General features: G+C 35.2%; 1 protein-coding gene across 1 annotated transcript in view; it reads left to right on the forward strand.

Moving 5' to 3' along the window:
* RP1 (RP1 axonemal microtubule associated) overlaps nt 1-21,218 on the forward strand; it is a 170,175-nt gene that overhangs the window by 34,328 nt on the left and 114,629 nt on the right. Inside the window, exons 15-22 of the mRNA XM_033070858.1 lie at nt 154-331; nt 1,938-2,069; nt 6,760-6,962; nt 10,265-10,354; nt 12,298-12,430; nt 12,683-12,834; nt 15,112-15,266; nt 17,568-17,626. Coding sequence (XP_032926749.1) covers nt 154-331; nt 1,938-2,069; nt 6,760-6,962; nt 10,265-10,354; nt 12,298-12,430; nt 12,683-12,834; nt 15,112-15,266; nt 17,568-17,626 — 1,102 coding nt within the window. The remainder of the gene's footprint in view (nt 1-153; nt 332-1,937; nt 2,070-6,759; nt 6,963-10,264; nt 10,355-12,297; nt 12,431-12,682; nt 12,835-15,111; nt 15,267-17,567; nt 17,627-21,218) is intronic.

Raw genomic sequence — 21,218 nt, forward strand, 5'->3', positions numbered from 1 at the left:
GTCTGTGTGTGTGTAGTAATGTAGCATGTTGTGAAGACTGTAAAGTTAATCTGAAATACTACAGGAAAGTAGTAATAATTAAGACTTTGAAAAAGTCTTCCAGCTACATTAATTTAATTGTTGAATTCATGTTTTCTGTTATTAATTTCTTAGGGAACAGGTGATGAATATTGTCATTTTAAAATTGAGAAGAATTTGGAAACTGGATCTGTGAGTCTGGAATCGGGGCGAAATAAAGGGATATATGTTGGTCTTCTGCCAGATGGCCAAACTAAACCAGTTGTTAACACTGGAGAGAGAAATATCTTTTTCTACCCACAGGTCATCAAATGTATGTGATTTCTCAATAACCTGTTTTTATTTAGTAATTAATGTTTCTGATTGACAAAATTCAAAGCAGAAGTGTAAAAGATACATTGATACAATTTCCCTTGAGTTTCAGTAGTTTTAAAAGTGAAAAGTTTATTGTATGTACACTTAATTTCTCCTATATATTCAGTTAACTTAATTACATAATAATAATAATAATAATAATAATAATAATAATACAGTAGATGTCAATTGTTTTACTACTAAGCTTTTGAAAATGAGAATTGAAACAGGGGACAAGATAAAGATGACATTGACATCCTGGGTGTTTTCCGCATCCTGGCCACAGATTTTGGAAGCCTGAGTAAATGCCTTGCTTCCAGTTCTACTAGTTTCTCTCAATTTTATAGGGCAATTAGGAGACTTTCAAGAAGGCCTACTTGGCAGTGCTCAGTTTCTTTTTTAGTCATGTAAAATACATTGTACTCCTCACCCGGTACATTAATTCTGCTAACCCTCTGTTCCAAAGTCAGGTTCAGGAGCTATTGCAGCCAAAGTGTTTCCTCAGTAGGGAAATGATCTAGTCAACTAAACAGGACTCAGAAGTTGGGTCCCAGCACACTCTGGATCATTGTCATGGCTTGTCTTTTCCCCTTCAGGAGAAGAAATTTTTCAATTTGGTGAAAAAATTTTCTACCAAAGATAGCCAAGTGACTTAGATTATAACTGCAGGAAACACTATTCTACAGGAAATATGTTCTTATCTGGTGGACTTGACAACAGACTTCAGGAAACGAAACAACTCACAAAAAGGCTAATTGGACATCAGTTTGCAACTGAGAAGTTGGTCAGATTTTTTTCCAAACACAACCAGAATAAGCTTATCTTACCAAAAAGAGAGTATCAAAACCTACAACCACTGTTACTAATTGTTCCATGTATATTGGGACAGAAGCACGAAAGTCACTGTAAGCACACCCCTACTGTTCTGTCCCTGTTTGCTGCAGGGTGATAGGAATATTTTAATCACTGTGTCCTTGTAAAAATGAGGAAATTATTTTCCTTAATTACCTTTCAGAAGAGCACTGTTTTCAATAGAAATTCTCAACAAGGTTGTGCTTCCTGGTGTCATTAAACAAAGATAAATGTTACTTTGTCAGAAGCTTCAACCCTTTAAAATCTGTGTTGCTCACTACAAGGATTATAAAAAGGAGCTAATATTTTCTGTGCAAGCAATAAATATTGTCTGTCTGACATGTTCATATTAACAATATCAATTTACTTTATATTATTCAAATGGCCTCTAGCAATTTTCATTTCAGCATTCCCACTCTTAAGAAAAAAAAACGTTTTGGGGGTGGAGAAGCTTATTTTGGAGAAAGCTGCATTTTAACAAGTCATTTTATTCCCACATCAGTGTTAAATTTTTGCTTAGATTTTTGAAACATTGAATGGATTTTAATTGGTATGTCAGGTTTTTTCCTATTTTTTGTAGCATTCTGCTAACAACGGAGAAAGGATTTTGATGTCTATTGTGTGGAACAACTGTGAGATCAGTTGTTAGCTTCTGAGAAAGAAAAATCAAATGGCTTCTAGCTGGTGACAGATTTTGCGTTTCATTGTTTTAGTTGGCCGGGAAAAACCTATGGGAACATCTGCAGCACCCAAACAAGAGAAGAAAGACTTCGGAGAATCTCAGTTCCAACCAGCTAAAGCCCAGGAGCCAGTGCCTCAAAGGCCTTCAACTCCCCCACCCTCAAGTAAGTGACAGCTTGCAAACCAGCTGTGGTACATGTTTTGTGTTTGTCCTGGGTGTGTGTTTGCAGAGAAGATCCCTTCCTTACCTCAGGAAGGACAATGAGTGGCTTTTCTAGATTATTGAATCACACACCCAAACACGCTGCATAAAACACATTACTAGCTGCTCTTTTTCTAAAAGGAGCATTTGAATGTGGTTTATTGATAAGGCAATAATCAGCAGCTTGAGAAACTTGTGAAATGACTTAATTTTTTGAAAAAAATTGACTAGTAATCTATTAATTGAATATTTCAGTGGTAATTAAAAGGTTGATATGGTGCAGAACCCTATCTAAAGCTCACTGAAAGAATGGAATATTTCCCATTTATGCTCTCACACTCATGTTTTCTGCTTTATGGTTCACTGGAGGAAAGAGGAAGGTTTTGATGCATTGCATGCTGGATTTATACCTATGTTTTGCCAGGTAGGAGTTAGATAAACAATGTTTTGGTCATGCTTCTGGAGTCATGGTCTAACAGGCATGTTTTTCTAGAATAAAATACTTTCTCTTTAGGTAAAGAAGTTGCATAAATGGGCTAAGACAAGAATTTTTGGAATATTCAGCATCCTAGTAATCAAACTAAAGAATTAGGCTACTAAACAAAACAGGGACTGATATATCTTTTAGAGAGTGGGCGTTTGCTTCCTGAATCTCTTATTTCAATCTCTTATACCCAATGACCCTGACAGTCTGAATTGCGCCATATCACCATAAAAAGCAGGTGGGGTAAATGGAAATACTGAGCTGCAAACAACACATGGAGGTACATGCACATGGTGGAAAAATATCTGCTACTTTGAAAGAGCTTTAATGACAAGATTGTATTACAACTTCCAGTATAGGGACAAACTTGCTCAATTACAGGTATTCTCAAAGGCATTTATGTAGCAAATAATTCAGGTGGGCTGGTGATTTGATTTCAAACTTGATCCTCGTGTACACTGCTTCAAAATGTGCATGAAAAGTTTGGCTATGTGAACAAGACATCACATCTGGCATCCTTGTTCATAGGGTATAATGGGAAGTATCAGGCAGGATTTTAATTAAATGCAGTTCAACCAAAGTGTTCTGGTTAAATTCCAAGCATAGATGAGAATCACTTTAAATACTTAATTCTTTTTGGCAATATTTTTTCCATTTTAGCTCAAGACACCCATTTTCTAATCTGTCAGACTTCATCTTGTGTCACAAAGCCTTCCCAAAATGTGGTGGGGTGTCAGCAGATAAGCTATGTCTGAAACCCATGGCAACAATACACAAGCCATCAAACCTGTTTTCAAAGAAGCTGGATGTTTTTAGGGTTGGATACAAAGGATCCTTTTATAGAATCAATATCTGCCGTGAAATTGGTTACATGGAGTCTGTAGCACTTTGTAAGTAGTTTTTCTGGCATTCATAAATATAGATTCTGCTTATGGCAAATGAATAGAAATATCAAAGTTACTCCGTCTTTCAAATAAAATGATCATTTTTTAGTAAGGTACTTTTCACTCAACATATGTCTTCTGACATATACAGGTGAGCTGAGTTTTAAACTGATATTCATTAAATTTTAATTTTATACAATCAGCAGTAGGCTTAGCAGGCAAACTCAGAGAAGATTAACTCTTAGACTGATCAGATCCTCCTTTTTATGTTTGTTTCTGCTAACTAGTAGATGCATATTGGTTTCTGTTTTCACAAAAAAGAATTGATTTAGGTTTCATTAAACTGAAAATCATGCTATAGCATTTGAGACTTCTCCCATTGTAGTGTGAGTGTTCCTCAAGAAACTTCTTTCACTGTACTGAGATGATGTCAGGTCCCACCTGCCTCTTAATAGCTCAGATGTCATTAGCTTCCATGACACAAATGTTCTCTGTGACCTTGGGAACACCTCTGTGGTTTTGTATGAATGTATCTCAGAAATGCTCTCTATATCCTCCACATTCTTTTCCTGTATGTCTGGTATTATTAGTTGCTGTTATTTTTTAAATATATTTTACTTATAAGTTACAAATAAATCTGATCTCATTTCCTGCTCAGTTAACATTGGAAATGATGATACACACAGGTGTAATAAAAATACATCAACTTTATTGCCCAAACTTCTGCTCCAGAGATTAGTTTTTCTGGTGGTTAATTTTAAAAATATCACTCAATCATATGGTCTTCTGAGACAAAATAATTTTCTTTTTGTGTTACATTTAGGATAAGTAAGTAAATTTTAAGAAAAGTTATTTCTGTGAAATTGTGGAAAGGGTTCTGACTTCATCATTCTCATGCAGGCCTATTAGAATTAATGTTTGTCACAATAGATTTACAGCATGGTGTCATGAAGTGTGTAAAATCCCATGAGTAATGCAGGGCAACAATCAAATCCTCTTTTCAGACTGGAATATTTTTAGCCTGTAGCAAATCAATGCTACCGATTTCCATTTGTAAGAAAAGCCAGTAATTTATGAGGCAAAAAGCATTCCAAGCCTGTGAATTGTTTGTGCATTATAATTGTTCCAAGAGGTGGCAGTTTGAGGTTGCAGTGACTGTTTGGGTAGCAACTGCCCAAGTGTGGAATTCTTGTCCTAAGCACATGAAGCAGCATAGGATTCCTTATGTTTCTTGAACGCCTTTGCATTTTATGAACATTTTAATCTCTTTGCAGTAAGAAAGCTGTGGTTTTAGATAGCTGGAAGGAGCTTTATCTTTCAGAGTTACAGGTGAGAAGTTAGGTAACTGCAGTTACAGAAAGTTGTATAGTCAAGTTCTCAAAAATATTTATCATACCAAAGCAATTGCTTTGCTATAGTTGTGTTATTTCAGGCACTGAAATACAAGTGTAATTAAGTCATTATTCAGGTAAACTCTAGATGTTTGCCTCTTGCTTTATTTTTGGGGTGTGGATTTTCTTTTTCCTTTCAGAATAACTTGCTCTCAGTCGTGATGAAGAAAACAATAAAACCAGCCATTATTATGACAGAAATGCCTATTTTAAATCTCTAGGACCATTACAAAACCATTCTACCACTGTTAGAGGCACTGCTGTAAAAGTCATGCTACTACAGTCCTGAATTTCTCAAAAATTGATTAACCAAATATTATAATTTTTACCTGTGCTAAATTTCCTGTGATTCCAGAAAACCGTCCTTATTTTTTATAGAATTTTGTATTGGATCCTAAGTCCTTTGCAATTCCTTGTGTAAATATTTCATATCAGTTAAGATATCAATGCTAGTGGATCATAATTCAGTTTTGGTGTTTTAGTTACCATGTTGATTTAAATATAGGACAACGTGATGATCCAACCACTGTATAATTCCTTTTGAGTACAACTTTTAAGAATAAAGTGCTGCTGATGAGTGATAGCTTTTGCATCACTTGTTTTCTGTCTGGTTTTGGTTTGATTTTGTTTGCTAGGGTATTTGGTTTTTTTTTCCTTTGATGCTAAGGTGGTGTAATAAATGAAGGAAAAAAGCTCCAACCAGAGAAACCCAGTACAGTATTGTAATCAAGCAAATAAAAAAGGAAAGGACTGCAATACCACTACATAACTTGTGCAGTGCAGCAGAAACATCCATAGTGATGCACTGGGAATTCTTCAACAAATTCATGTTGGTGGCATATTAAAAATTCTTTTTGCAGTCACATGGAAAGTGCTCGTGTGAACAATTTGGGAACTCCTGGAGGACACAGTGTATTGGCAATGTGTAGGTTCATCTTTTCAAATTTGGGGATTATAAGTGCCTCTTGTGTCAGAACAGACTACAAATTCCTGGCAGCAAGGATTTCCTCTTTTGGAGAGGGCTCCGTGTTCAGTGGTCCCATTATTGAAAAATAGTGTTCCAGACATCTGATGTTTGTAAATTCCACTTTGATTAAATTATTCAAAATTAAATTCCTCTACCCTAATAGAGTATGGCCTTTCCCTATCTCCTGTGCAGAGGTATCATTTGATGTCTCTGCATGTATGTGTATTTCTCTTAAGAGTAGGTGGAAGATCACTGGGTGCTGTTCTAAAGTGAAGCCTATATTTTACAAAATTATATTTGCTCAACCATTAGGGCTGTGAAATTTATTCATAAAGTGCTACTGTGCTGCTACTGTCTCATTTGCACAGAGCATGCCTTAATCCAAATGATGGCACTGCATAAGTAGGGTTGGGCAAGGCTATATTGAGGTATTTTTGGTTTTTTTTACAGTATTTAGTTGATATTTAACTTGAAGAAAGTTAATTTCCTGAATTTTTTTTTAAATTTGAAATGAAAATTGTCTGTATTCCCAGACATGTGACTCTGCTAATGATGTCCAAACACAAGGCATTGGAGGAGGAATTCTACTTATTTCTAAATGTCAGACTAAGGAACTAGAAATGTCAATTTAATGGTCATAGTTCTGCACCATAGCATCCTTACTCTGTTCCAGAATATGTACAAAGGATATGATGATAGTATGTGCAAGAGGTAACTTGTTCTTTTCCGGCTGACTCTTGTAGCTCAACTAATCAGTACATTTTGGTCTAGACAAGAAACATAAATCAATCTTTTCAGACTATCTCACCTGCCATGAAAAAATACAGTCCCCCTGCTGTTATGGCCTCCTTATGTGCTGAAGTTACAACAGCAACTGGCAGTTTCATGTCAATTTTCATCTCCCACTAACGTTCTGTATTTCACAGAGGAAATGAGAAATCCCCAAGGTGGTGAGAGTCCCCTTCCTTCAGATGATGAATGGAAAGTGTCAATACTGACAGGAAATGCAGGAACTGAAGCAAGTGTTGCTCTTTGGATATATGGAGACAGAGGATTAACTGGACCAATAACTCTTGGCAAGGACAACAGGAAGCAGCTGTTTTTTCCCAGGCAGGAAGATGAATTTCAGGTAGCTAATGAAGGCTAAGAACATTATTTTAATAGGTACCTGTCCAAGGATTTTCCTGTTGTGTGGAAAGAAAAAATGTTTTTCTCCTCTATTTACCACATAAAATGAATCTGTATCTAATATCCATCAATTCTATGTTAAATCAGCTTGTTATTTATAGTAAGCAACAGAAGAAATAATCTTTCTTTTAAACCCCCTCCCTCACAGAGAAGATCAAGTGGGAAAACAGCAGAAGTAAATTGATTTCTTTAAGGCAATTGATTTGAAACTAGCTTTAAAAACTATTCATTCTGAAACAAACCATGTCTGATATAAGACTTGCATATTGTTTAGGGATCTTTAGTAATTAAATTTTCAGGCATACAGTTTCCAAAGCATACTATAAAATGTGTGCTGTGGAACTCATTCAATTACAGAAAAATACTCATTTTAGAGCTGCCATATTATAAGTGACTGAAATTCCAGAAGTGTTTACCTGTGGAATAACTAAAAGTCCAATGAAATCTATGTGCTACCGTGTTGTGAAAACACAAGGTTTCTGCTTTTATTTAAGAATAACCCCACCTCTGTTTTAATAGGGAAATTATGTCTAAGCAGGCTGAGAGGAAATTATTAAAGGAGCTAAAATTTCTGTTTTGCTTAAATCTCTGAGATGCGTGTAACATTGCTGTCTTCAGTAGCTAAAGCAGAAGTTATGTTTCATGATTTTTTCTGGACTCATCAACTCTTCTACTACAATCTTAGCACAATCCAAGTTTGCTACTGTCAATGATATTAATAATAATAATAATAATGTCTACGAATAGGGCATAGGTGCAGCGATAACCTACCATAGTGTTCATTTTCTAATCATATAGGCTATAGATTATGATTCACAGAGAATCTTGTTCTCCTAATTAGTAAATAATTTATAAGCAACGTTGAATAATGGCATGTTTGCAAAGTTAATCCATATGTTCAGAAGAGATGGACCAGTTTTTCTTCTTGAAAATGGATGTGGCCCATTATGGCTGTGTGGTGTAGATATTGATCTTGTGAGAGAGCAGGATCTTTCTCTCAGCACCTGGGGCTACTACTAGGATTTTTTCCATCACATTGACACTATCGCTTTCAGGCATGAAATAGCAAATGTCACTGAAGAGCTTTTCACTCTTTAGTCTGCAGTGGATAAATCCACAAAGAAAAAACCAATGAGTAAGAGCTCTTTCTTCTCTTTTTCCCTTTAAACTTTATCCTGTACTTGTTTAACAGGATAGGTCTTGAAATGAGCATAAGAACTTAAGACATAGAATAGTTACATCTTACCATTTCTGTCTTTGAACTTTTATGTTTTCGCTGATATATTCTAGAACAGAGGATACTAAATTTTATTTTTAAAGTAATCAACTCAATCATAGCTCTGTCCAGGAGTTCTAGGGAGAAAGCAGCTTCTGAAAGGCTGTAATAATCCAGCAATTAGAATTCAGTTTAAAATTCTTTAACCTTTCATTTATCAGCAACATGTGCAACTATGAAAAATTTGAGTAGAACTAACTTAAGAATTGAAAACCATTCATATGTGGCCTTCTCTTTCTTACCTCACCCATGGGAGTTTTCATTGACTCTTTCACCGCTCCTGAGACCGTGCATGAGAAAAATCAAAGAAAATCTGGAAGACCTATGCTTGTTTGAGGCAGAAAACACTCTTGCATTCTGACTCAGTCTACTACATTTTGATTTGTGTTGTGTTGATACATGAAATTATGTGCAACCTTTTTTCTTTAACTGAAAGTTTGAAGAGGGATTTATTGGAACAAACAGATGACATGATAGCCTTGTATATGCAGTGAACAGCAGCCCTGTGAATGAGAAGCCCATATCCCACATTACTTGAGAAGTAGGTTTGTGAAACGGGGGGAAAAACAATACCTGTTATTTTTTGCATTCAGATGAATATATATGCCCATACTTTACTGCTGCTTTAATCCCAAAGTCTCCAGGTTACCCCCAATAAGGTTCTTACAGGTTACTTTTAGAGGGGAATATTATGCAGGATAGGCAAGGTTGTGACTTGGCAGAGCAAAACAAAGCTGCTTTCTTAAGCCAATGAAAAAAGAAGGAAACTAAAACTGTCACATCAATGTTACAAGCCTGGTGTTCACATTTCTTTGTTTAATGGAATTCAGGTTGATGTAACAAGAATACCAAAACAAATAACATGTGTGAAACCCACAGATTCTGTCTCAAACAACTATTGTGAAATTTCAGTATGCATTTCTGTTCAGGAAATCCAGAGTAAAAGTGTTTTTGTTTTCAGACATCTTTGATTAAAGCCATGGCAAAGCCGTAACTGTAAAATAAAATTTTCATATATAAAAGTACAAAGAACCAAAAGCTGATACAGGAAATGAAGTAATTGTGACCTCTAAAATTACAAGAGTGCTTTCTGTTAATGAAGGTAAAGAATAAGAGGATGATATACTAGTAGGTGTTTCTAAGACAATGAAAACAATTTTTGTACAAGATAAATGGATGTAAATGGTGGAAAGGATTAGGCTGTTACCAGTCTTTTATGAACAGAATTATTATTTGAGAAATAGCATAATAACACACTCTTCGTTTTCCAAAGGTACATTACAAATGATCTAAAATTATTTATGCTTGGTTTAAATAGTGGTGAAACTTCAAATGAACCCTAGATAAGTGAGGTTTCATTTAAATTTTTGAAGAAAAGGTTGCATATAGTAGTTTTTATAAGTAAAAGCGTACATAAAAGTGCAAATGAATAATGCAAATCATAGTCAGAAAGCAAAGATAGCCTCAGTGACTTCTGAAGTTTTGCAGATGTTCAGCTTTTGGGAGCTATTCTCTAAGGTCTCTGAAATTTTATATCCTTCATGTTGACATCTTAGGGTTTATGGTCCTCTAACTGTGCAGATTTGTGAGTCGTAGTCAGAGGAAGCAGTTTTGTTTAGAAGATGTAATTTTGTATTGCTCATTGCTCTAATGAACAGCCCTCACCAAATTTTTTTTACTCTTGAAACTTTGAAGAGTTCAAATAACTGCAAATCATTCTCCTGGCAAGCACTGTGATTCCACTAGGCTGAAATCTGCTCAGACTGGGGCTCAGACAGTAATATGTTTAGTCAAAACAGAAGCAATGTGTTTTCTGAATCCTGTAATCTCAAATCTGCCAATCAAATATTATGTGTTGTTCCTGAACACTCAGATACTACAATGGTTCAGATAAATCTAGAATCAATTGCAAAGATAAAGATGTGATTTTATCTAGTTATATACTGTACTCTTCTCACTTGATTCAGGTTAAAATAAACAGCATTGGAAATATCTACAAGATAAGAATTGAACTTGATGGATTACCAAATGAGCAACCTGAGTGGAACTTACAAAGGGTGAGACTTTTATGGTGATTTAGTTCCCATTTTATTAACTTTTATGCAAAATAAAAGCCCATCTTTTCATAAAGACATTGGTTTATGAATCAATAAATGCTGATTGGGATAAGTTCTTACTGAATTATGTTCTTAGATTGCTTTAGAGATGACAAAAACATGGATACAGTTCATCTCCTAAAGGATGGAAATATGCAGGATTATTTTGCAATTATTTCTAGTTCCTGCAGGCAGCAATTTTATTGTATTGATTTGTTTGGCCAAATTTTGCTTTGTGAAAAGTTGCCATACTCTTTGGTGCTTCTGTAATCTTCAGTGTGTGTTAGGGAAATTCTAGCTTTAAATTCCAGCTCTGAAAAATTGAAAATGATGGAGCATCAGTCATTCTATGGCAACAACTTGCAAGGAATTTACAAAGTTTACTAAAAGGTAATAGGTCCCACCATTCCTCATAATTATGAATATTTTCGGGGGAAAAGAAAGCATCTGGGTTTCTTTCAATTTGATGAATTAATTCTTCTTTGTTTTATTGTAATGCTATTTTTTCTCTCGATTTTTAAGGATGTTCATCAGACTAAATTTGTTCTAAATATTTGCTAATGCTGACACCCATGTAAAATTTATTTCAGAACTGGGATAAGAATTTTTTGTCTGTTTCTTGTGTTGAGGAAACAAAAAAAAGCTTGATTTAGACAATCAGAATTAGGTAATAATAGCAGATTTTTACATTAATCCAAAGGTCTTAACTGAGGCTGTAGTAAAACTGAACGCGAGTATAAATATTTCACTTGCTCAAATGATTGCAGGAATCCTACAGACTGGTGGTTACAAAATATTTCTGTAACATTTTGTTCCAAATTTCATAGGGTAAGCCAGGGATTTGAAAAACCTCATTTCACATCAAGAAATAAATCATGTTGAAAGCTGTGTTTTTCTGAAAAAGCAGTTAATATATGCAATTGTTATGAATCAGCGGGGGGGGCTCTGCCAATAACTATTAGAGATTAGGAATCAGTGCTGCCACAGTATTTCATGTTAGAATAAATACATGCTTTGGTGTTGAAAGCAGTGTTCATTTTACTTTAAATAATATTTTATTGGAAAAGTGAGATAAAGACATCTATTGCCCTGATTCCCTAAGTGTTAGAATTTGGATGTGAGTACTTGTTTCCATAATTTTGTTTGCAAGGCTTATGCATATTAAATGCACACTCAAAAAGGCAACTGCAGAAAGAAAATCTTTGATTTCGTTTTGCTATTTAAGACCTCTAGACAAACCCTGTAGTAAGTATTGTAATTCAAGACAAACAAAAACTGCCTTCGTGAAAGAGAATAAAGAGTGCTGTAATTCTAGGAAACAAGTAAGGCAGCTATCTTACTGTATAGCAGCAAATGAGTCTAGAAATTGGAATTCTAACCATCTTAAGAATATATTGATGGTGACAGTACACAGGTTGTTTTTTGTTTTGCTGTAGAAGAGCCAAAGATTATGAAAATTAATTTAAGATTCCAATGTATCCTCTACTTGTCAAAGTTCAGAAGGATGTAGATGATAAGTTTCATCCTGTTTTCATTCTAAAATAAAAAAATCTGTGTTGTCCACTTTTCCACATTTTCCAAAAGCTCAGTGTCATATAACAGCAGCTACCAGAAGGTTTTCAGTCTTCAGTCCTCCAGGTAGTGTTACATAGAGGTGGTTTACTCACTGAAACCAGACGTGATGACATTTCAAATTGCAAAGCCACAAATTTCAGCTACAGATTTGTTTGTTGCATAGTAGTGGCCAAAAGAAAAATATTTTCATACTGCAATTTTGTATGTCATATTTACTGATTGTGTTACTGTTTTCTGAGATAGAAAAAAATATATATGCAAAAACATGTTTTGCTGTTGAGAAGCAATACACTGGAACTGAGTCACAGTTGGAATTGCTTCTCCTTCAGGTGATGCTGCAACATCTAAAGAGCAAGAAAACACTGAATTTTCCAGCAAACACATGGTTGTCAAAGAATCGTGATGATAGACAATTTCTGTGTGAACTTCCAGTAGTGGAAGCTGGAAAACCTATCTATCCAAGTATGTGTGTACAGTTATTTATATATTGGCTACCTGTTTTTTAGTATTACTGCCAGGAATTTAGTATTAGTTTTAGTATTAGTGCTAGGAATTGTGGTCCTAGCAAATAGTTTCACTGATTTCTGGAGAGTATCTTCGAGAAAATGAATTGCAGATCAGACTTATTGTCACTGTTATCATTAAGCTATAATGAATAAAATTAATTGTGATTACATATGACTTGCATTTTCTTCTTTTGGTTATTTTTGGAAGTTGTTTCATACCATGTTTATGTCCACACTGGTGACTTGGAGCAAGCTGATACAAACTCTGCAGTTTATTTGTGTATCTACGGAAAAAGAGGAGATTCTGGTCTAAGACTTCTGCATAAAACTGGTATACCAGTGACATTTCAGAGAGGAGTGGTAAGTCTGAAAGACAATTTGATTAGCCTTATGAATATAGTTAAGTAACTGTATACAGGTTATACAGGTTCCTAATATTAATAACAAAGCAAGTCACATAAGTTTAGCTAAATAACTTAAGAACTAAGGAAAATATTCATCTACTGACCCAGGAATTAATAAGATGAGTGAAAACATATGCAGGAAAAGGGAAAGAAACATTATTTGAGGGCTTCACTCTGATGGTGAGAAGATCTGCCTGTGAATTTAAAAACATCTATCAAAGTGTGGTGAGTTACAGCTGGTTCCAAAAGAGTGTACAGAAATTATTCCATGATTTCAGATCTTAGTAGATCTGTTTGTTATTTATTTCTTTTAATGTATGATAGTAAAGTATTGTGATTAATACAGGAGAGACTTAAAGTAATTTTTCTATCAATTTTTTACCTCCTAGCTCTTCCAAAAGTAAAATACACATTGTCCTGATTTTCTGCAGTATGGTTGAATTTCAGGAACTACTGAATTTAATGTTAACTCTGCCACTAGCCTTCTTGTGACCTTGTATTGAGCCTGTTTCTTCCTTTGTGATCTATTGAGGATTAACACTTGTATGTATAACCACTGGTATCAAGCTGTTAGTGGAGGACATAATTACAAAATGAAAAGCAGTACCCAAAGTGCTAAAAATAGCCATAACCCACTGGGAAACTTTAAATATATCTATACTATTTTAAAATATATATTTTATGCTGTTACTAATGTATGAGAGATAAAATCCTATTCAAATTCAAATGCAGAATTTAAGTGGAATTTTCTGGGGGGCATCTAGCCAAATTGATAGTCATTTCAGCATACAATTTACACAGGGGCTAAGGGGAATGGTTCAAAGTGCACTTTGTTATGGAAATGGGTGAATAAGACACTGGATTGTTTGGAGCAGCAGAGCAGGGACAGGGATATATCATTTTATGGCAGAGATAGTGGAGTCCTGACTTGAACAACTTGATTTCATCCCTGCCACAGATATTCTGCATTATATTGGCAAATTGCTTAAAATAAAACTTTCCTGAGTGACCACGTTTTTCATGCTTATGTATTGCTGCATAGCCAGTTTAACTTTTCTGAACAGCCATAGCTGTAGCTGAGTTCAAATAGAATTCTACTCTGCACCTATTAAGCTCTTTGAAATGCTAAATATTTCAGTAAATTAACCCTTCTGTTTCTCAGTTGAGCACCCACACCACTTTACATCTTTGACAGCTTTTGGGAGCAAACTCCATGCTTTAACTGTGTAGGTAAATTGAAATATTATTCAGATGGCCTTTCAAAAAAGAGAATAAGCAGTTGCAGAAAACCAGGGTGCTATGGGAGAAGTGCAAAGGTGAAGTCACTGGGGAAATCACTTCTATTTCACTGAGCTCTTTGGGTGGTTGCAGTAAATAATGCATAGAGTCATAAAGATAATGAAGATAAAAAAGAGATACTGAAAATCTGTCGTCCTCCTGAGCACACTTTGAGGCAGGAATCTTTCAGAGAGACTAGCTTGTGATCATATATTATCTATACACGAGGGATAAGTAATCTTGCACAGGCAGTCTCAGTTCTGCCATTTGCTGAGGACCAAGAAATTTACAGATAAAATTTTTCCAGTGTATTTCTACCCTTCATTTTCTTTTTACTGAGAAGAATGAACTGGACCATTGCATTTAGAGAATGAAAACTGTATGCTTTTTACTGGGACAGAAAATTATCAACCTGAACCTGATCAGCTTCATGCTTCTGTGAAAACAGTATTTTCCAACTGTAAGCACAAGCCTAAATGAATAACAAGGGGAGAATGGCGTGTCAGATCTTAGTTTCTTTCAGTAGAATAAAATGTAAGTAGAGGAGTTGAAACCAAAAAGAGAAAAAGATGAGAAGGCCTGTTTTAAAGTAGTATCAACAAAGGAAATAACAGCTTTAAGTCTTTCTTACCTAGAGAAATGTAAATGGCAAGGTATTGAAACAATACTAAAGGGCTGAGTGCAGCATTTAGGATGATGGATGGCTGGGAAAGCCCAATTTATTTGGGATTATTACTGCATCCTGATTTTGGCTGTGTTTTCTTATTTACTGTGACACTTCATCAAAAGTCATTTAACTTTTCAGATCCAAACTCATTGAGTACAGTCCAGCCGTCATTAAAACCAATTGAAATCTTTGTACATTGTGGGAATTCATCAGGCTTTTAACACACTTCAGTTTTTAGGGTGCCTTATTGGTAGCAAATTGCAGAATGCTGTCTCCTCTGTCTTGCAGGTCAGTGTTTTTGAAGTGGAAGCTGTATCTCTTGGGAAGCTGCAGAAGGTGCTGTTGCGCTGTGAGGCCGGTACCAGCTCCCAGCATTGGTACTGTGACAAAGTCATCGTCAGAGAAGCTGAGAGCAACTCAGAATATGTTTTCAATTGTGAAAGGTAGTTTTTACAACAATATTCTTAAATATTCTTCAATATGTGTCACTGAAAGTATCAATCAATGTACTAAATGTGAGTTTTTCAGTCAAAGACACATTTTGATTATTTCACAGTTTCCTAAAAGCCGCAAAATGTGTTGTTCCAGAACTGATTGCTTGAATTAATGTTCTGTATGGTCTGTAGCAAAGGTTAAACACTTATATTGAGTCTGTGTCACTGGATTTTAGAGTACAGCCTTATCTTACGGTATCAGTGCTTTAAGCATGATTTACCTTTCTGGGAGGAAAGATAAAGCACCTGAAATATTCTAAATTAAGTGTATTTCTAATGGGAAAGAAACCAGGTTTTCCATCCAGGACATTATGTAATTCAACATTCACTGTCTTTACAGCCTGGCCAGAGAGACAAATATGATGGCTGAAACTATTTTGCAGATGTTCCATTTAAGTTATTAAATGAACATCTTAAAAGTCAATTGATAAATAGTTCATTTTTCATGTTTAGAAAAATATGGTAAACCAATGTTTGGAATTTCCAGTTTACAGTCTCTCTTGTGGGCATATGCATAACTCATGTGAAATAAAGAAAGTGAAGAGAAACAATATGACTATGTGACAAGACACTAGAATAAATAATTATTAATAATATTTAGTAAATGCACATTGCCTAGTTATTTTGTCTGGATTTTAATGAATATGTTACATAACCTTGAACAGCTTCTTGCAATTCTTGGTGTCACATCCTCAAAAACAGGAATAAAGATGTTTTCTCACCTTGATTACCTCTCTAAATCTGAGATTTTTCTTTAACCAGTAAGATGCTTATAAATATTAATATAAAACTGAGGATTTCTCTGTGTAGATTTAGATGTGGACCAGCTGTTAGTGCTTGCTGTACTTGCTACCTTTAAAAAAAAACATAGGTGAAATTTTCTTTGTGTCATAGCCAGCTCTAGTGAGTAACAGGGCTTAGGAATGATGAATGGCAGGGCACTTTGCTGTTTTAATTCTGTGATAATTAACACCAGATGTTTATTATTCTGTGATAGAGAGTGTTAAAAAGGAACAAGTGTTTCTTTTTTAATGTCTAACTCCTCTACAAGGAAACCCTTCAGCTGTAAAGGGATTAAAATAAGTCAGTGGTGGGGAGCAGGTGCAGCTTCCAGGTTTGCCAAAATGTACCTGTGCTCTATTCAAGGATGGAGAATATTTTTGCTCTTCAGAAATCTAATTCAGTAATCTTCAGCCTCACATTTAATTTTTTTACATGTCTATTTTCTGATCCAGGACATGAAAAAGTTCTTTGTTCCCATTTAGCCAAGGGAACATAAGCATGTTATCTGCCTTAAAAACTTGACAATAGTTTCTGAATGTCTAACAGCTTCTACTCTTTTTCAGTTATATAGTATTTATTAGTTACTGATACCTTTTAGCATCTGGGATTTCAGGAGATACTTGTACCATCAGTTTTTAGCAGAAATGATAGAAATAAGTAGTTTAGTAAGAAAAAATTTATTTCTTAGGGAGTAGCTCTTGTATGAATTGGCCAAGTAATGTTTTCAAGGCAAAAAATAGGAAACTTTGTAAGTTGCTCTGGACTTTTCTTGCCCAGCATGTATTGGAATCCCAACAGGCTTCATAGGAGCCTGAATGATTTAGGTCATTCTGGAAACTCCGTGGAAATAGACTGCGAAAACAAAAACTACAGCCCAGAAGTTTGCTGCATTTCTTTTCTGGTAAAAAAAGAGGTGACTTTTTACCAAGCCAGAGGAAACAAAAGCTGTTGGCAATCCATGTTCTGAATGAAAAGTTTGCAAAATTATACATAGGCTAGGGTAACATGACTAGGAAACCTAAATTCATGTACCTGTCCTCAATTTACAGGAGGAATGAGAAAGAGAAGTGTTTGGTTCCATCTTTGTTTTTAACACTGAACTTTAGTTTTAAGAAATATTGCAATAGGTACATATAAATTATACTTACCTCTCAATCCATAGTACTGAAAAAAAATGATTTGTGCTATATTCTTCTGTTTAGCCATAGAAACAAGTACTGTAGTGCCATATGAGGCTCTTAATCTGATACAAGTCTATTTTATACCTACCTAGCTCTTACTTTTGCACAAAACATGTTTCTTTGTTGAGTCAATTTCTACTTTAACATAAATCAAATACTAAAATTTTAGGAGACTCTGCTCTTAGGTGTATTCAGTATGAAAATCAGATATGGACCATTCAGTTATATGGTAATATAAATAAAAATTGATTTCTACCTGCTTTCTTATTTTCTTTCTTACTCTTAGGTGGCTTCCATTTATGTCTCAAGGTATCATCCATCCAGAAATTGAGCTGTACCCTCAAGGTAAGAATTATTGTAACTTTATGGAAGTAAGAACAATAATTAGTAACCCCCTTCCTCTGAAGAAACCTGGGCAGATTGTATGCTGTAAATATCAGAGTTAGCTAGTATTGCAGCTTACTTTGCTATATTTCTGAGAGAATATGATTTATATAATTGCTATAGGTGATAGAAAGTAAGAAGAGAATGAATGAGAGTTTTTTTGTATTGGTTAGAAAAAATGAATGTCTTTTTGATCTCTTCTTTCAAACATTTTCTGTAATATTAAAGGAAAGATCCTTTATTAATGGATTTTTGTTTTGCAGAATTTAAAAAAAGTCAGCAGCTGAAAATGCAAGAAGCAAATGGTAAATGCTGCTCTTGTTTTCTGATTTTAATGAAGACTGTTTCTGTTTCAAAACTAATTGCTTTACACATTCATTGCCACTTGTATTTATTTTAAAACATTTATTATAGCACACTAGCTGAACATTTCAGTAAGCTCTTGACTTCACATTTTAGTTTAATAAATAACTTTTTTAATGATTTCTTTTTATTCTGTCATTTTTCTTTCCATAATATTATTTTTCTTTCTGCTTCTTTGAAAAATTCCTGTTTTTCCAGTACTTATTGGTGATCTATCTTAATTTCACTTTTTTATAGTTAACATTTTAAAACATGATTCTTTTTCCTGGCCTGTGTGTAGTTTTGTTCTCAACAAGAGGTTTTTGTTTTCTGTGTTACTTGTGATTTCATATTTGTTCAGGTGGACTTTTCTGTCCTGGCAACCAGAGCAGATGAAATTTAATTTCTTAATAATGCATTAGAATTTCTCAGCTATGAGAAGTGCTTCATGCTGTAGGATGAACAATGACCTAGAAGGCGTTGTGAGAAAGTTTGAAAATGTTCATTCAAAATTTGTTGTATCAATCAAAATATCCATGAAGACCCAAATACCTGGTCCTAAACCTTGTTCCTATGGCAAGTAGTTAACTATAAAATTCTTGCCAGTTATTTTAGAAAATATATTAAAATCCCACCCTGTTATAGGCTTTCTTTTGAGTCACAAGTATCTTTGTCCTTCTTGCTTTCTATTTTTTTTTTTAGCAGGCAATAATTTGCTCTCTGTACATCACTCTTTGTGCTTTATCTGTTCCTGACACCTTGCTTTTGCACATCCTGCCCTGAGAAATGCTCCTTTCCTTAGTTCAAATCGGTCTGCTTAGTCCTTTCTGCACCTACAGCTGGGTCTCTGGGCTGTGTCATTTAAGCTGTGCAAAAGTCTCAATCAGAGTAAGGCAGCCAAAAGTGTCTGCCTGCAATGGCCTCTTGTTTGGGACACTTGGTAAAACACGGATCAGCGGGAAAGAGACTTGAAATTGTGTATCCTGTACCAAGAGGGACTGCTCCAGTTCCTGGTTTAGTGGTTGATCTGAGAATTTGTTCACTTACCTTTTTTTTCCCATGAGCTTTTTTTTCACATTTTCTTTCTGTATCACCTTTTTTTAAACAAGCAATTATTTTCCTAGAAAGTAGAACTTTCTAGTGTATTGTAAAGTTTCTAAAAATACAGGAAATTAAAAGCAAAACAAAACAAAAAAAAATCCCCATGTCTAGACAGTCATCTGTGGTAAGATACCACTTTCTGATGTCCCCACAACCTCAGGCGGTAGATTGTACCTTTACTCTATGTGTGCTAAATGAAAGTTTTGTCATAACACCTTTATCTGTATTCTTTCCCTCTCAAAGTGTGTTCCTTTTCAGTTCTTAAGTAACCATTGCTCCTCCACCTCATCAGAACAACCCAGCTTTTTATGCTAACAAGAATTACATTTTTGTAATACTTACTGTTTCCCTTTTCTATTTGGAAGCATACAATGCAATGCAGTGAGGATGTCTGGCATTAGAAAGATTAGAAATTTAAGGACTCTTTTCCTATACCCACATTGTTTTTGAAACACAAGTCCTTTCTATTTCCAGGAAAAAGGAACAAGCCTCCAAGTTAATATAGAGGAGTTCAAAACAAAACACTTCTTAATGATTTTTTTGGGGAAGTTTGATTCCCTACTTTAACTTCAGAGGCGTAGTTGTGTGCAAAACAATTTATAGATACCAAGCATATACCTGGGAGGTAGGAGCTGAACTAACTAGAAAATACAGCCTCAGTAGTAGCAACTGCATCATTTCAGAACCTCATTGCTTAACAAAAGACAGACTTGAGGGGTTAATACAATAGAAATGGCCATCAAAACCACTTGAGGCACAATTAATCAATGAACATGTCAGAAAGAAATATGTTTTACCTGCTTTAAAATGAGTATTTGTTTCTGAGTGATGTTTGAAATTTTAGGAGTAGTGGGTTATATTTTACCCCTTGTCTGCACTATTCTTTATAATCCCTTGTAAATGGAATTGTTCTTGTTTTCCAGTCAAATGGTTCAAAGGAACTTTGTCTTTAGGAAATTGGCATTATAATGTTTGAAAATGGAAAAGGCTGAATTTTTTGTAAAGAAGCTTTTTCTGTGGGGCAGAGAACCCTTGCCTTATGCTATTTGTTTCTACCATCGGTGTATAGATGCTGTTCACTCTTCTAACTATTGTTTCTCCTATTGTTTTCTGATGGTACGGTTCTTTTGTCAGGAAAGTGAGTCTATAGAGAAAGCTGTGAAGATGTAGATTTTCAAAGGCACAAAAGATTTTCTTACAAGCTGGGGTCTGACAATTCTTGATGAAAATTGGATGGTTCACTTCCTTTATGGAATTGTAAAATAGTTTGGGTTGGAAGAACTTTAAAGATATCTAGTACAGTCCCTGATATGGATAGGGACATCTCCCACAGGACCAGGTTTCTCAAAGCCCCATCCAACCTCTCTTCAAACACTTCCAGAGCTGGGACATCCACAGCTTCTTTGGGCAAACTGTTCCAGTGTCTTAAAATCCTTACAGTCAAAAAATATATATTCTTCATGTCTTATCTAAATCTATCCTATTCCACTTAAAACCATTCCCCCTTGACATATCACTACATGTCCTTGTAAAAAGTCTTTGCTTTTCTTTTAAGCCCCTTAATATATTGAAAGGCTGTCAATAAAGTCTACCTGCCTGGAACCTTCTCTTCTCCAAGCTGAGCAACCTTTTGTCACAGGAGAGGAACTCCAGACCCCAATCATTTTCTTGGCCCTTCTCTGTGCCTGTTTCAACAGATCCTTCTTTTGTTGGGAAACCCAGGGCTGGGTGCATCACTCCAGCTGGGGTCTCATCAGAGCAGAGTACAAGGGGACAATTCCTTCCCTCAGTCTCTGGGCCAGGTTTGATTGGACAGAACAAACTGCTGCTTTTTGAATTCCCAGCTGCATATTTATGCTCATTTAAAATTCTATCACCTTCTCAAACCAGACATCAGCCAGACCACTAAAGACTTGGAAAACAGGAAATCAAACTTCCTGCTCCGGTTCAATTTTTGTGGGGCAAATTACTGAGTGGTAATGAGGCTGGCCCAAGATAAATACTTCTGTCAGACAACAGATTTAAATCATGCAGGCATTACCAGACAGCTTTCTACCAAGAAAACTGCAGTGTAGGTTACGGCATTTATTTATAAGATGATGGTGTCTGG

This window comes from Catharus ustulatus, chromosome 1 (assembly GCF_009819885.2).
Source record: "Catharus ustulatus isolate bCatUst1 chromosome 1, bCatUst1.pri.v2, whole genome shotgun sequence".
Lineage (NCBI taxonomy): Eukaryota > Metazoa > Chordata > Aves > Passeriformes > Turdidae > Catharus > Catharus ustulatus.